The sequence below is a fragment of the Neovison vison genome, chromosome 4 (assembly GCF_020171115.1).
Source record: "Neovison vison isolate M4711 chromosome 4, ASM_NN_V1, whole genome shotgun sequence".
Classification (NCBI taxonomy): domain Eukaryota; kingdom Metazoa; phylum Chordata; class Mammalia; order Carnivora; family Mustelidae; genus Neogale; species Neogale vison.
The window spans coordinates 129,314,901-129,330,277 of NC_058094.1; the positions used below are offsets into that span (position 1 = coordinate 129,314,901).

The 15,377-nt window shown below is 48.5% G+C and overlaps 1 protein-coding gene across 1 annotated transcript in view; it reads right to left on the reverse strand.

Moving 5' to 3' along the window:
* The window catches only part of EGFR (epidermal growth factor receptor), a 200,354-nt gene extending 185,980 nt beyond the window's left edge, over positions 1-14,374 (reverse strand). Inside the window, exon 1 of the mRNA XM_044245680.1 lies at positions 14,035-14,374. Within this exon, the coding sequence (XP_044101615.1) occupies positions 14,035-14,122 (88 nt within the window). The 5' untranslated portion in view covers positions 14,123-14,374. The remainder of the gene's footprint in view (positions 1-14,034) is intronic.
* Between the last annotated feature and the right edge of the window lie 1,003 nt (positions 14,375-15,377).

Genomic DNA, 15,377 nt, shown 5'->3' on the forward strand with positions numbered 1-15,377 from the left:
GCTCAAAACCCCAGCGTACCAAGCATTACCTGAAACAGCTTCATTAATTTTAGATCATGTAATAATTAAAAGAGAGAATGCAGGCCCATTATTTTCGCTCTTTAGAGAGCTGAACTGTTGCAAAGGGCTGAGGGCTCGAGAGTGTTTGCCTCCCTCCTTGTGAGATGCTCCAGGCGTCCGGGGGACCATGAAGAAGGCATAAAGGCTGGACGGGGAAAAGGTGTGTGCCCATTGAGGCCATGTATGCCACGGAAGGGGAGAAGGATGAGCAGGAGAAAACAGACAAAACAGGAGCCTTCACATTAGCCATAACAAGTCTGAAAGTAAAAACAGGGCAGGAATAAGTCAGGGCCATCCTGAAGACTGGCCCAGAGCTATGCAGGAAAACAACCATCCTCTTTTAAGGGAAAGTAAGACCTGCCGTGGAAGGAAAGAGGGGTCAAACGGTTGTGCTCTGGGAGTCCCGAGATGGGGAGCGAGGAGGCAAGGCGAGCTGAGCCTTCCCCTGCCTGGGTCCTGTGGCCTTTCGAGGAGGGCCCAAGGGCAGGGCAAAACATCTGGGGCACAGGCATGCGGCCGCGAAGCTCCCCAGTCAGAGGCCAGAGCCTCCCCTTCCTTGGCAGATGACCTTGGGTAAGTGACAGGACCTTCCTCAACCCAGGTTCCTCTACACCTACGACAGGGATCATTAAGGTCATGGTGAGGGGCAGTGGTCACCGTGCAAGTCAGCGCTTCAAACACTGATAATATCCACCCGTTCTGGAATGTGCTCTAGGGACGGGCCTGGTGCTTCCTCCTCCACTCATCACCCCGTCACCATCCTCTCTCTAGCCCCATGAGATAAGTGCCATTGTTTTTTTTTTTTTTTTAAGGTTTATTTATCTGTTTTAGAGAAAGGGGGGGCATGGGAGGAGGGGCAGAGGGAGAGAGAGGCTTAGGCAGACTCCTCGCTGAGCATGGAGCCCAACCCAGGGCTTGGTCTCACCACCCTGAGATCCCGACCAGCATCGAAACCAATAGTCAGAAGCTTAACCGACTGCGTCACCCAGGTGCCCCAAGATAAGGGCCATTATTATCTTCATTCTGCCAATGAGGAAACCAGGACTCCTAGGAGTTGCTCAACTTGGCCAGCAGCACCCTGCAACCAAAGTAGGGCCTGGGTCCAGAGACAGCACCCCCGTCTGTGACGTCCTGCACGGCCCTGTACGTGCAGAGGAGGCAAGGCCTGAATGCATTATTCCATCCAGAGAAAAGCACCACACCACAGGTCTAGAGACTTTTTTGGTATACTTACTGTCTTGTATACTCATTTTAGTCCCATGTGTGCATTTTGGTTTTTCAAAATATTTTAACATCAAATAGATGCCAGATATAAGAAGGTTATTATTGCCTTTTCTGGAACAACAACAACAAAAACATCCATCAAATGTTAGTGGTGATTAGTCTAAAATCAGTGGCCTAATGCATTCTTTAGCCTATTATAATAATGTTCACATTGGGAAAATTATAGACATGATCCTTTCAGGCACACTTAGAACCAGTGCAAGTTCCCAAAGGTCCACCTAGAGCAGCCTTTGTTTTAAGAGCAGAGTTACGCCAAGGGTCCTAAACAATTGGCATAGGTGGCTTTTTTGACCTCTGGCTTGGTCACTGCCTTTTGCCCCAAAAATGCAGTCAACTCCTGGCTGAGGAAGTGCCCCTTTTCCTCTGAGTCATGAAACCCTGAAGTATTTTCCCCATTTTTAATCAGTGACATCCCACTTTACAGCCAGAAAAAAATACAAATGGGCAGAGATTCTTGAGGAGAACCTAGACCAGCAGGTGGGCAAACCCCCCTGATAAGCGACTGGAAGCATCTTCTGCAAAAAGTAATACCAACAGGGAGTGCAGGGGAATCCAAGGGCCAGACAGATGCCATTGCCCACAAGATGGTCAGGAGACCAAGCACTCACCTATCTCTGGAGTCTATTCTGTGCTGCTCTGGAAGTGTTACCCTGGTCACTCACATCATAAGGCACCCTGTCCCCCAAATAGGAGAGCCAATCCGGATCACACCAGGTTCTGCTTACCCCGTATGGGAAGGCTCAGTAGAAATGTGCGCAGGTGAGGCATCACCAAATCAAACTCTCTTTGGGAGGAGATTCATCTGCAGACACTTTGTTCCCTGAGGGGCGCACTGAACCCCTGACCGCTATGCTATGCTGCTTCCTCAGACAGAGATGGGCTTACTGAGCTCACCGTTCTCGCTCCACCTCTAAGAGGATTGTACCGAGTTGCCATGTTGGGTGGATCCTTTTAAAATCACTGGGTATTAATTAATTACTATCTGTTATTTTATAAATAATGTAATAATTACTATTATTTAAAACTACTCTTAAACTTAGTCAAGGCCTTTTGTGGGCTTAGCAGAACAGCTTGTGAACAGGACACGTGACGACCATGAGATCAGGACTACAGTTGTTACACTATGTGGTATGTAGTGGTTCACTTTTAATTAGAATCCAACCTTGAAATAGTGTTCAGAAGTCCCCCAGCCTAGAAAACTCCGACTAGACGAAAAGCTTGCATTCAGACACCTGTGCTGACCAACACAGCAGCTTCACCCATAGCTACCACCTTGCTCTACCTCTTCCCTTACCACTAGAGAAGAGAAAGCAAGCCTAGAAGGGAAATAGAGTCTGAACTCCTCCCAAAACAAGGTCCAAGAAGGAAAGGAAAAAAATCCCCCAAGTAGCAAAAGAAGTATACATACACTATTGGCAACTTTCCCCACCCTGGCACCCCGTTTCCATTGGCTTCATTAGCGTAGTTCAGGCCTTGAATTCATGACTACTGATTTTCCTGGCTATCGTTTGAACGTTTTGTTTTTGCAACTGGGCAACACTATGAATATGTAGCAGTCCTGGCCCAACACTCTCAAAGCCTAGCTTTTCTAGCCAAGACGTTAAGAACAAGACTCTGGCATGAGGGAAGATGGACCCCGATAACCACCCAGGTCTTCAATCCGTCTGGGACTTTTTCCATTCGATGCCTCGCCTCAAACCAGGTACATCACTGAGTTTGCATTTAAACAAGAGAAAGTCTTTAGAAGACAAAAGTGAAGTGAAAAACTGAACAACCCATTTCACCAAATTGCTCAACTTTCTGTTCTGCCTTGGCTGGGCGGACTTTTGTTGATTGAAGGTGAAGTGGCATAGCTTTTGCCCAAATAACTTGTGCAATGCATAGAGGCCAGTTACTAAGCAAGCCCTGAAAATCAATACTCTAACTGCCTGCTGACTGGAAGGGTTTGTTCATTCAACAAGAGATGCATCAGACTCGGCTCTTAAAAAAAAAAAAAAAAAAAAAAAAAAATCAATGTTTTCCCTGAATGATATTCTCCAAAGCTCCACGACATCAATGACAACTACAGATCATTTATCCCGTTGAGATGGGATATGGGATTTTTTCTACTCTGGATGGATTTCTTTCTACTCTGCTTTATAATTAAGAAATATAAACGTTCGTTGGGGGGGGGAATTTCTGCCGGAGTTCTGCTGAAGTTTCCACTATGTTAGAAATACACAATAAGAAAAAAAAGTTCGTTCCTTCCCAGTGGAGGAAAATAAACATTGTATTCTGACATTTCTTTTGGAAAAGGTAGATCACCATCAACGAGAGGTCTACGAACAGTCCCATCGCCGGTTCGATTCATTCAAACAAGGAAGGTCCTCTAAGTGAGAGGGGATTTCTATAATCATTTCTCCTTAAAGTCAGTGCTTCCAAATATAATGTCAGGCAGAACGGCTTCTTATAAGGGACCTGATATAGAAAACCAGCAATCCTGGAGTGTCCACAACTTGTTAAGTTTGTCCTCTTAAAAAACACACAAAGACTCAAAGACTTCATCACAAGAAAAAGTGGGAAAGAACAAAACTGGAGCAGAATATACCAAAATCATGAGGGGGCACTGGTTATATAAGTGACAGAAATGTAACAAAAAATTTGAGAGTATTTTGTTAGTCTTTGACTCAGGAATAGGACTACCAGGGAGAGGAGGCATCTACTGGCTAAAAAGCAACAGTGTCTTAAAGGAGGAGGAAGGAGAGTTTTGGAGACATTCGATACTGGTGTCAGGAGTCTACCCTATAACAGGAAACTCCCGGCAGCTCAATGTCAATGAGCTCGGGGACCACGGGCAAACTGCAGAATTGCTGACAGCCTGAGTCCCTAACCTTCGAACGTGGATAAGTGTCCCCATCCTGTGGGGTTCTTAGGAAGCTTGGAGAGATGGAGGTGAAGGCACTGTGTAAACGGTAAAGTCCTAGACAAAGGCAAGGTGTTATTATTATTATGACATCAGTCTTTAGCATCTCAATCACAGAGCACGCTTACAATCTGTAAGTTTCAATATGTATCTTGCACGCACTTAGGTTTGCTTTTAATTTCATGGATGTTTGCAGCTGCAAGAAGCCATCAAACCATCTAGTTGAGTCATTTTGTGGAAGCAGAAACTGGGGAGGTAGATTCTAACCTGTTTTCTCTATTATAACGAACAACAGACTGCATGGGTAAAAATGCATTAAGCCACGTCCTAAGAAAAACTCCTTTAGCAATACAACTTTTGAAGGAATGACACATGTCTATTCATATTTGTATAAAAACTGATCATAAACACTGAATATCTCTGACGTTCTAACTTTAAGAAATTACAGAATATATTTTTGCAGTCATTTGCCAAAGTTTTTCATTCACAGTCATACATCAAAATTTTCTTGGTGAAGATTGATTCGTAACAGCTTGCAAAAAAGAAAGCGAGGAAGGAAGTGGGAAAGGAAGGAAGGGAGGGAGGACAGATTAAGGCAATACATTATTCTCACTCATAAATACACTGCGAGCATACCGTCTATTAAACCACCAGGAAATGCCAGCAGAGGTAAAGAAATCAAGAAGTAACTACAAGAATAAGGTTTCTGATTCTCTATTAACTATGCAGCAAATCAAAGCCAAGAAAATGTTCTGAAATTCATCAGAGGTAAAAGCCCCTTAAAATCAGTCTCTTAAAAGCCAACAGGTGGCATAATAATTTTTCAACAACCACTTTCATTTTCCTGACATTCATCTGGAATCAAAAGTAGATGACACTGGCGTGGGGTGGGGGGTGGGGGTTCTGGGTTTTTTTTTTTTTTCCTTTTCATGGAAAAGAGATGATATTTATTTAAATTTCTGATACTATATTAAAATATACTTTCAAAAACAGATCTCGCACGTTAGTACTAGAACACACACAAGTAGTTTGTCTAAGTGATCTTGCTCAGTGCAATTTAACTCTTTGCTATAGTTTGTGAGATAGAAGAATGAACCAGGAGATGCCTGTAAACACAGACAAGCCGGCAGTTGTCAGACAGTCAATGTCTGCTAGTAAATAATCCAGGTTTTTTGACGTTACAAAAAAAAAAAAATCTTTCCGAAAACCTTTCTGAAATCTCATTTATGGCGGTAAGAACATTTCCAGGAGCCCATGACCATCCTTGAGGACTAGCCCAGATTCAAGACGTGATTTGTTTTTATTCCAGACTCTGAAATAGTGGTAAGTTTATGAGCATGGGCAAAGGAACTAAAACAGGCACAGTTTTTCCCCTTAAAACGTCAGTGTGTCATGTCGGAGAGATTATACACAATGCATCAATTTTCTGCAAAACCTGGAGGGAAAGAAAGAACTTTCGGTTATAATGATATCATGATATCATGGGTAAGGACACACAACTAAGACAACCATGACCTTATCCAGCACGGGCAGGCCTGCGTGTGTGCACAGTGGTACACCTTCAGGTATCAGGTTTCTAGTTTTAAAGTAAAATCCTTCCAAAATGTTCTTAAAACCACTGCTAAGTACAGGGGTCTAGTACCACTTCTCTACTCCCTGTAACATAAAGGCATGGGTACCCAAGGTAGCACAACCAACCATACTCATTCTTCACTACAAATCCACCTGTTTCCAAAGGCTCTCTGCCAAGAAACACGGAAGTCTGTGCAATTTTCCCTGGCGAATCAGGACACGGATGTCTTCTAACATGTGGCAGTGGCTCACTTCATGTGAGACATTTTCTGACTTCAATGTGATTCAGCGTGCATTGACTATGTCTAAAATTATGAAGACTTTTGTCTGTTTTCTGTGGTAGGAGTTAAAGTACACCAAGGAATCATTTTTCTTATTCATAACAAGCTGTAGGGCCAAATTATGCTACTGGGAAGAATGCGGAAACTATCAACTATAACCCAGATTCTTCACATCCGGCCGTAAGTTTAAAAAAGGCCATTTTCATTTTAAAAGATAAAATGTGTCATGTCTCAGGCACTTAACATCTGACGTTGCAAGTTTCCTTGTGGTCATTTAGGAAAATAAAGCAGGAAGTTCTAAAACCTTAGCAGGTGCTCTAATAAGACAGTCACATTTATGGATGACCGGTGACGGTGGGCTTGCTGGAGGAGGGGCAGCAAGTCCGCCAGCACGTCCTCATTCCTTTCTCTTGGCCTGGAGATGGGACAAAGTCTCCTTGTTGAGATCCAGCTAAACTCTTCCGAGAAACTGCCCCCATCACAGAAATAGGATTAACCCCATTTGGAAACTGTCGCTGAAATCCCAAATCGCCTCTGTGCTAAGACATTGGATTACACGGGTTCTTCCTGTCTCTCTCCCTGTTCAGCCCTTCCCAATGTGAGCGCTTTGAAGATAAGCAGTTACCTTCTTCCTCTCGTAGATCGAGAACCCAGCATGAGGTCTGCATGAAGCGTCTGTGGTTCTAGACCTGGCGTGCATCAGAATCTCCTGGAAGGCTCCCGTCCCCAGCCTGTAAGCCCTACCCCATAAGGATCCTGTTCAGAGGTCCAGGTACGGGATCCAGGAATGTGCGTTTCTAGCAGCGTCAAAGGGCTGCTGTGGCTCTCTTAGGAAACACACCACGAAAGCCACCGTAATAGGCTTTTCCCGAATTCATGGGGAAAAAAACATTCAACTTTGAGACTGATTTACTACGGAAATATCAAATTATTCCTGGACCTTCAGGAAGCTAAGAAATGAGTAAGCATCGGGAGTCTGAGAACAAAGACAAAATTTCTTCTCTGCCACAGCTACACACACCACTCGGTGCCCCTCATCGGGATTGCCTAAGGAGTTTCTAAAGACGTGTGTGCTGACACTCTGTCCCCGAGGAAGACTTTATTCGGCTGGTCTAGGGTGCTGCGAGGCATCCTCCATTGCATTCTCCCCACGTGATTCTAAGTTGATCAAAAGCTACTGCTTAAAAAAAAAAAAAAAGTTCACCTTTTCGTCTTTTCAGTTCAGTCACTAATGTACAAACCGAGCGATCTGATGCTGCCGTTAGAAACAGGGACTCCCATCTGAGGACATGGGATACAAGGAGCGTTCCCAGGGCTATCAGATGCTCTGTGTTACTCATCGCTCACTTCTAACTGCAACTCCTCAGGCTGCGGACCCAACCACAGCGGCCGGGCGGAGAAAGCAGCAGGTGACCCAGAACCCAACCTGGCCAATACGGACGGAGCCAGGGAGCAGGAGACAGGCTGGGGGCTGGGGTTATTTTATGGCCAAAGACAACCCCTGCAATGGAAACATATCAAATGACAAGTCAAGGCCACGCTGCTCTCCTGGGCTCCGGACCCGACTGCTCTACCTACCGGCCCTTCACCTTTCCCATCGGAGCACCTCACGTCCACCCAACCCACTCTTCCTCCTGGGGCATTCACAGCCCCAGTGAGGGGCAATGGTGTTTCATCCTGACTTCCAGGGCAGAACCCTGGTGCACCTGGGATCCTCTAGGTCTTGCACTGGTTACACATTAACGGCCTCCAGGTCCGCCTGAGTCATGGGTCCCGCACGCTCCCTGCTCTCCCGTTCCGCATCTCTCCGCATCTCTCCCGGCTGGCAGGACTCACCCAGCTCCCTATTTCCCTGTTCCTTCTGCAGGCCACTCCCACTCCAGCTGGAGTCCTTGGTCTCAAGCACCCAACCCATCGGGCCTGTTCCCAGGTTAGACCTCCCCCTGGAGAGCCTCCTCTTGGGGAGGAGGGGGCAGCGAAGTTCTTGTCGGGTGTAGCCTCACCACCTCCCCCTTCTTTTCCCATCGCACCAAATAACCAGGGCTCCTCAGGCCTCTGCTACTATGGGACCTACTCTTGGGATGCCTTGGCTTGTCTTCTCCAGGGAAACACCCACGGCTTGGGGAGATAGCCGGCCCCCTCTCCAGGTGGAATTGAAAGCAAAGAATAATACCAGAACACTCCATCCTGTTCAGAATTCTATCATTGCTTCTGTGACAGTTTCACACTTTGTTATCTAGAGATTTCTCTTCCCCTAACCGACTAAAGGGCAAGCACCAAACCTGATTCATTCCTAAGTCTCCAAATGTGGACAGGACAGAGCAAACTGTTCACTGTGGCTCAAACACAAAGAAAATAAAAGCCCAAGTTGTAATAGGTAGCACTTAGTGTCCTTATACTCAAAGGACAAGCAACAGAGGTTAACTTGTGCAATTATTTCTACTAAATCAGAGCCAGGTGTGCTGGCCCACCAGCACGGGATAGAACTTGGAGCGGAGAAGGAAATTCTATCCCCCTGTGTTCACTTTCACATACTACTTTCTGAAGCAAGCTGCTGAAATTTGGTAGGAACAGAATTTATTTTAAGCCTATGCAATTCACAGATGCTTAGTCAACACTCTCAGGCATTTGATATTATACTTTAGGGCCTGCAGAGATTAAAATGTCAAACCCAGCACTTAGTTTCTAACAGGGCTAAGTAAACAAGCCACCACTGCTCACTGGCCCTAAACACCCTTCCTGCTCCCAGCTGACTCCGGGAACTTTCTAGACAACTGTACTGAGTGTGTCTATCTGAATGTGTAGGAAGGAGACTGCACCTAATGACTCTGAAGAAGTGAAAATTTCAGTCAAACCGGTTATTTGACATAAGCTTGGATCCTTGCCTGCATTCAAACTAACCTGCTCATACCCATAGGCTGGATGGCGGATTACCCTGAGATGTTGTGCCAAGAGCCAACTGCTGGGATTGTCTAGAAAAGACAACCTTTCAGGAGGAAAATGAAAAAGAAGGAACAGAGAGAAGCTATGATGTCAATAGGAATGGCCCATGAGAACAAGGTTTATATTCTATTCCCTACGTGTGTTGATGCCTTAAGAACAAGCAAGTGATAACTGAGGCCAAAAACGTTTCCTGGGATAATGTCAAATGTCTAAAAGTGACAGAAGAAAACACAACTTAAGTAGTTCAGTACAGATCTGAGGAGCAGAGTCTCGGTTTTTGAAATTGTATACGTGGGAACAATGACCAGGTAGGCCATTCTCGAACTTTGAGCTTTTCTCAAAACATACCCCTATTAATAAAACCTAACTTTAAACCAGCCCATTTCTACTGTATTAAGTCCAAATTAAAACATACACACACACACACACACACACACACACACACACACACAGGGGCGCCTGGGGGGCTCAGTGGGTTAAAGCCTCTGCCTTCGGTTCAGGTCATGATCCCAAGGTCCTGGGATTGAGCCCTGCATCAGGCTCTCTGCTCAGCAGGGAGTCTGCTTCCTCCTCTCTCTCTGCCTGCCTCTCTGCCTACTTGTGATCTCTGTCTGTCAAATAAATAAATAAAATCTTAAAAAAAAATAAAAAGAAATAAAAGAAATTAAAAGAAACACACACAAACACACAACTTTCACATCAAGCCACAGGGCAAGGGCCAAATGATTCCCAGGTGGGTCCTTCAGCATTCTGATCCCATCCTAATTCTGGGGCTTTGGGCAGCAGTGTTGGGGCTCTCTTCCCTCAACGTTCATAATCATCAATTTAACACTTGGACTTGGTTTGCCACTGCTGTTAGGAAAGTTTCAGACACTAGCTGCTGGTCCTGAAGCTTAGATCAAAGGGAAAAAAAAAAAGAGTATTTTCTTTTTAAACAGGGTGGACTGCTTCATCTTCACTGACACTACCTCTAAAACATTTCAAAACATGTTAGCGCTGTCACGTGGACCAAGTCCAATCATGTAGCACAATGGATTTTGGCAATCAGCTTCTTCAAACTTCAGAATGAGTTTCTGAAAAATTACAGACTATGAAACTAAATGCATAAAGCCAGAAATAATGGTCAAAAACCTACCGGAGCCATCAACCAGCTACTGCTAGACAGAGCCATATGGGTTTGAGTACCTGACAGATACAAGGACCGTGGGTCTCCTTTTCAGATCTGGAAAGCAATTTACTAACACGCACCTTCCTTGATTTATGATAGGGCTGTGTCCCCATAAGCCCATTATAAATTAAAACTATTTTAAGTTGAAAAGACATTGGATACGCCCAACCTAGCAAATACCATAGCTTACCCTAACCTACCTTAAATGTATACAGATCACTCACATTAGCCTACAGGCGGATAAAACCCAACGCAAAGTCTGCTTTATAGGAAGTGTTGAACAGCTCATGTAGTTGGCCGAATTCTGTCCTTAAAGTGACAAACGGAATTGTTGTCGGCATGTGAGCTGTCGACCCTGGTCACTGCGGGGCTGACTGGAGCTGCCGCTCGCTGCCCCCACCCAGTATCACGGGAGAGGACTGTACCATGTTATCACAAGCCCGGGGAAAAGATCAATTAAAATTCCAAGTAGAATTTCTAGTGAACGTGCATTGCTTTCACACCATCTTTAAAAAAAAAAAAAAAAAAAGGACGACAAACCATTGTAAATCGAGGATCATCTGTACTTCATTAATGACTTAAGGAATCCCACTGTGGAAGCAATGGTAGAAACTACTAAGATCAGCCCTGCCCCCTTTTAACTCATGTCTGGCACATTCTATGCACTCAATAAATTCTCCTTGGATTTAGAAATGAGGACTCGGGAGCCTGGAACTGGTAAGTGACACGATCGCCTCGACACAGAGCTGGAACGAGAAGACAGACCTCCTGGCTTCCGGCCAGGACTGAACAGGGCATCCTCACATCTGAACTCCCTAGAGAAAAGGGTAGGGGTTCTTCACCTGGGATAGGATTCAAAATCCTCTTTTATTCCTCATCAACAGAGCCCAGACCTACTGAATCGAGACTGTCTTCCGAGGAGGAGCTAGGACAGCTTCCCCACTGGAGAATGCCTGCATTCTCCAGAATACCATCCAGGCTCTCTTCTAGAATAACACCTTGACCTCTCCATTTTGCAAGAGGGAGGGGCTTGCTTAACCATCCCCGAGCAAGCTCCAGGCTCCCTCATGCTCTGGTGACAGAGCTGCCCCCACAGAAGGCAAGCAGAGCGACCAATGAGGAAATGACCAATGATCTAGACCACCAAACTGACGTTTGCTCCCAGTTTCACACGGAGACCAAGTCTAAGGGGCCAGCTCCCTGGTCTTTCTCCTCCCCAGCTCGTAGCATCAGACCTGAGGTGATCGCACACACCGGAGCTGGCTCTTCCGAAAACAGAACTCACACAAGGGGGTGGAGTCAGGTGGTTGAGGCAGGACCCGGGAGGAGAAGGTCTGAGTTTGAATCCTGCCTCTGCTTCTTACTAAAGGTGGAAGTTACTTTACTTCTCTGTACCTCAGTTTCCCATTTTATAAATAGAGTACCCACTACATATGCTTAACCTAATTATTAAAAGGACACTTAAAACAGTGTTTGACAGTACTAAGTGCAATCAGAACGGAAGATACCATATCTTAGAACCAAAAAAGTCTCTCTAAAATGAGCAAATTTTCTTGAACACACTGAATCTTACATGGGTCTTCAACGCCTTTTATAAAAATATCTCATTCTACATTTTTAATAATTTACCCCTTAAAACTGGGTTGTTGTTTTTTTTTTAACGTTACTCTAACAGAATGACATTTGTTCGCCTACTCTCACAATTTTATTCAGGAGCATTCTGCTTGAAGCAAATACAGGACAGTCAAATTAAGTGGTATTTATATTTTTCTCAGAAACAAATCTCCAAGGCACTAATAGCAGGGTTCAAAGGGGTAATAGAAAGGAGCTGTGAACACTTCTGGAGTTTAAAAAAAAAAAAAAAAAGGTGGTGCTTTGGAGGTGCCTCAAGAGTGAATTTAAAATACAGAAGGGGTCCCCTGTATCAGAGAGGGAGAGATGCCGCCTAAAAGGACTCTATCGTCGGCTGATTCAGGAGCAGGTCCACGGTCTCTAGGACTCCCTGCAGAGATGAAGGGGAGCCCTTCAGACCCCTTAAAGGACGCAGACCTTTCCACCAGCTCTGTTAGTGAAAAGTCTAACCTCTTATTACTGAAATCACCCCCCACCTCTTCTTTCCTCTATTTTGCAAGATTGTTAACATTCCAGATGTTCCAAAAGATTATATGTCCCTTACACTGGCAGGTCATCTTTCCCAAACTCCCAAATCTGGCTGCCCCGCAGAATCACCAGAGGAGCTTTTCAAAAACCCCGATGCCCAGGGCTCATCCCAGGCCAATGAAATCAAAATGTCTGGGGTGGGGAGCCAGATATCGTTTTGTTTTGTTAAAATCCCTAGTGATTCTTACGTCCAACAAAGTTTGGGAACCACTGGTTTATGCATTAATGTTCCCCTAACAAACTCGCTCAGCACCAAACCCCTATGCCAATGACATCAACAGCAAGTACAGACCTGACTCTTGGAACCCGGGTTGCTTGATTTTGAAATTGTGTAATTAAACCTTCTAAGGCATGTTTCTCATGTGAAGTGGGTTTATGGCCGGTAGTCACGAAGCCAGACTCGCTCATGTTCAGTCTGGACATTTGGCACCCATGAACCATGGACAGCAATCCTTTTTTAAAAAAAAAAAAAAATTAAAATGCTGGTTGGCCCAAAGTCAAACTCTTCGAAGAGCTAAAAGGAACATCTCAAAGAGAAAATCTCGGGATGTTGAGTAGGAAAGTTTGGTGTGAGCCTTATATTTGACAAACCGTGGGGACCTGACCAGGATGGGTACGGCCCTATGAAGTTAGGCTGCAGGACCCAGCTGTCCCGCCGCTGCTGGTCCTACCCCTGGGTCCAGCTGCACCTTAAAGCCCGGATCCGCAACCAAAGGGCTGCAGGTGGGGGCAAATCTCACAAGTTCCCAGGAAGCGACGATTTAGCGAAACCCCACAAGCCCGAGAGGCGTGGACGCCTAGAAGGGAGCGCTGGGCTGGCCAGGAGCCTGGGTTTTCCCCTCCGCTACCTGCACGAGACCGAGAGCAGGGCAAGCGTCGGGGGTCTGCGCCCAAGGGGCGGGCCCGACCCACCCTCTTTTTTGCTTAGGAGGAAACTACACCTTTCCTTCCCCGCGGCCCCAGGTGGAGGCAGACACGGGACCTTCGAGCCCCTCAGCTCAGGGCTGCAGCCCCACACCTGGGAAAAGGGCTTGCAGGGTCCTGCGACGCACCCAGGCCTGGCCCCGGGCTGGTAAGGCCGGGTCCCCCGGGAGCGGCTCAAGTCCGAGACCCGGGTCCAGGGAGGACGCGCGGCGGGGTCGGCTCGAGAAGCCGCCCGTCCCAGGAGGCCCGAGGAGTGAGCGAGACGGATTCCGAGGGGTCGTTCCCCAGCTTCCCCAAGCGCCTGGGGCGCGCGCCCCGGGCCGGGCCTGGCCCCGCCGGAGGACAGGCGCGGGGCGCACGTGCGGGAACCAGAGCCGCCCGCGCCAAGTTCTTGCCTCCGTAGGCGGACCTGGCGCAGGAGGCCAGGAAAGTGAGGACGGAAAGTTGCGAGCGCTCCGGGGCGCCGAGCTCCGGCGGGTGGTTCCCACACCCCGCCCGCAGCCCCGCTGCCCCGCGCACGGAGCCTCTGGTCCTGCGCCGCCTCACGCTCGCCCAGCCCAGAAACGAAACGTCCAGTTCCTCCCACGGTCCCGGCCAGAGGCGCAGCTGATCCTCAAGGAAACAGGAAAGGAGGGGCGGGCGGCGCGGGACGCCGAGCCGGTGCCGCGAGCGCGAGCTGGGCGGGCTGCGGGTCGGGGCGCGTCGGGAGGCGGCGCGGGGCCGGCGGGACTCGCCCTTACCTTTCTTCTCCTCCAGCGCCGGACTCGCCGGGAAGTGCGCGGCCAGCAGGACCAGGAGCGCTGCTCCCGCCGTCCCGGAGGGTCGCATCGTTGCCCCCAAGCGCCGGCTCGGGGTCTCCGCAATCAGGCGGGACCGAGTCGGGCGGCCGTGCGCGGGGACGGCGGCGGCGAGGCGGGACTCGGGTGGACGCGGAGGTCGCCTGTCGTCCGGTCGCCTGTCGTCCGGTCTGGGAGGCGGCGGCCGCCGGGGCTCGCTCGGGACCAGCTCGGGACTCGGTCCGGGCTCTGGCCGCCCTGACCGCGGGCGTGCACACCGTGCCGGGGGCGGAGGCTGCTGCTGCCGTGCCGCGCCGGGGGCTGCCCAGACGTCTAGCTCGCGGGGGCGGGGGCCGGGAAGGCTGGGCTGGAAGGAGGAGGGACCAGGCGGCGGAGGAGGGATCGGGAGGAGCCGAGGAGGAGCGGCGCGCGAGGAGAAGTGAGGAAGAGTCCGCGGCGAGGACCGCAGGCGGCCACCGGCTGGAGAGGCGGCGCACGGCGGTGGCCTCTGTCGGTCCAAGCGCACCGGGGAGGCCCGGGGTGGAGAGAGGAGGCGACGTCCGGGAACGGAGCCGGCGCCTTAGGAGCTCATTTCCGAGGGGGACGTTCCCTGCGCTGTCCCTCCGGACCCAGTTCTCGCGGACAGGCACAGTTACTCAGTAACCCAGCCTCCGTCGAGCCAGATTTGCACCAGGGCCCCCCATTTTCGCCTTCCGCCCCTCCAACTTTAGGGGCAGACTTTCATCATCTCTGGGCAAACTGGCCGCGCCTTACGCCCAAGGCCAGATAAGGGCAGGACTGGGAAACCATTGCTTTACTCTGGCCCCCAACTCCTCCACTGCACCCCAGGATCCTAATGGGGGTTGGAAGCTGGTCTGGTAGTCCAGTGTTCTTCCCCGCGCCCGCCTGGCAGGAGTGCCAAGCGTCCGAGTTGGAGCTCTTAAGTCTCAAACACCCTAGAAATTGACCGAAATAAGGGAACCCACCTTTGGCTCAGGAAGGGGCTTTGGAAAATATCAGTTGAATGAATGCGTGAGTACTCAGGGTGCACAGCGTTTCGTATGCCAGGAACCAGCCAAGAGTACTTAAAACGCAAGCACGTGTGGTCAATTACTTCACCAAAGACAGGCTCTTCGAATAAAGGCTTAACACGAACATCTGGGGAGATACTTTTAAGAAGCTAGGTGCCCTGAGACGACCGGGTAACTCAAGCAGGAGAAAGGCTATTCAAAAAAGGGGGACCTATTCTCACCGTTCCTTCCCAGACAGGACGGATAGCCACTGGCCCCATCCTACAACCAGGTTCC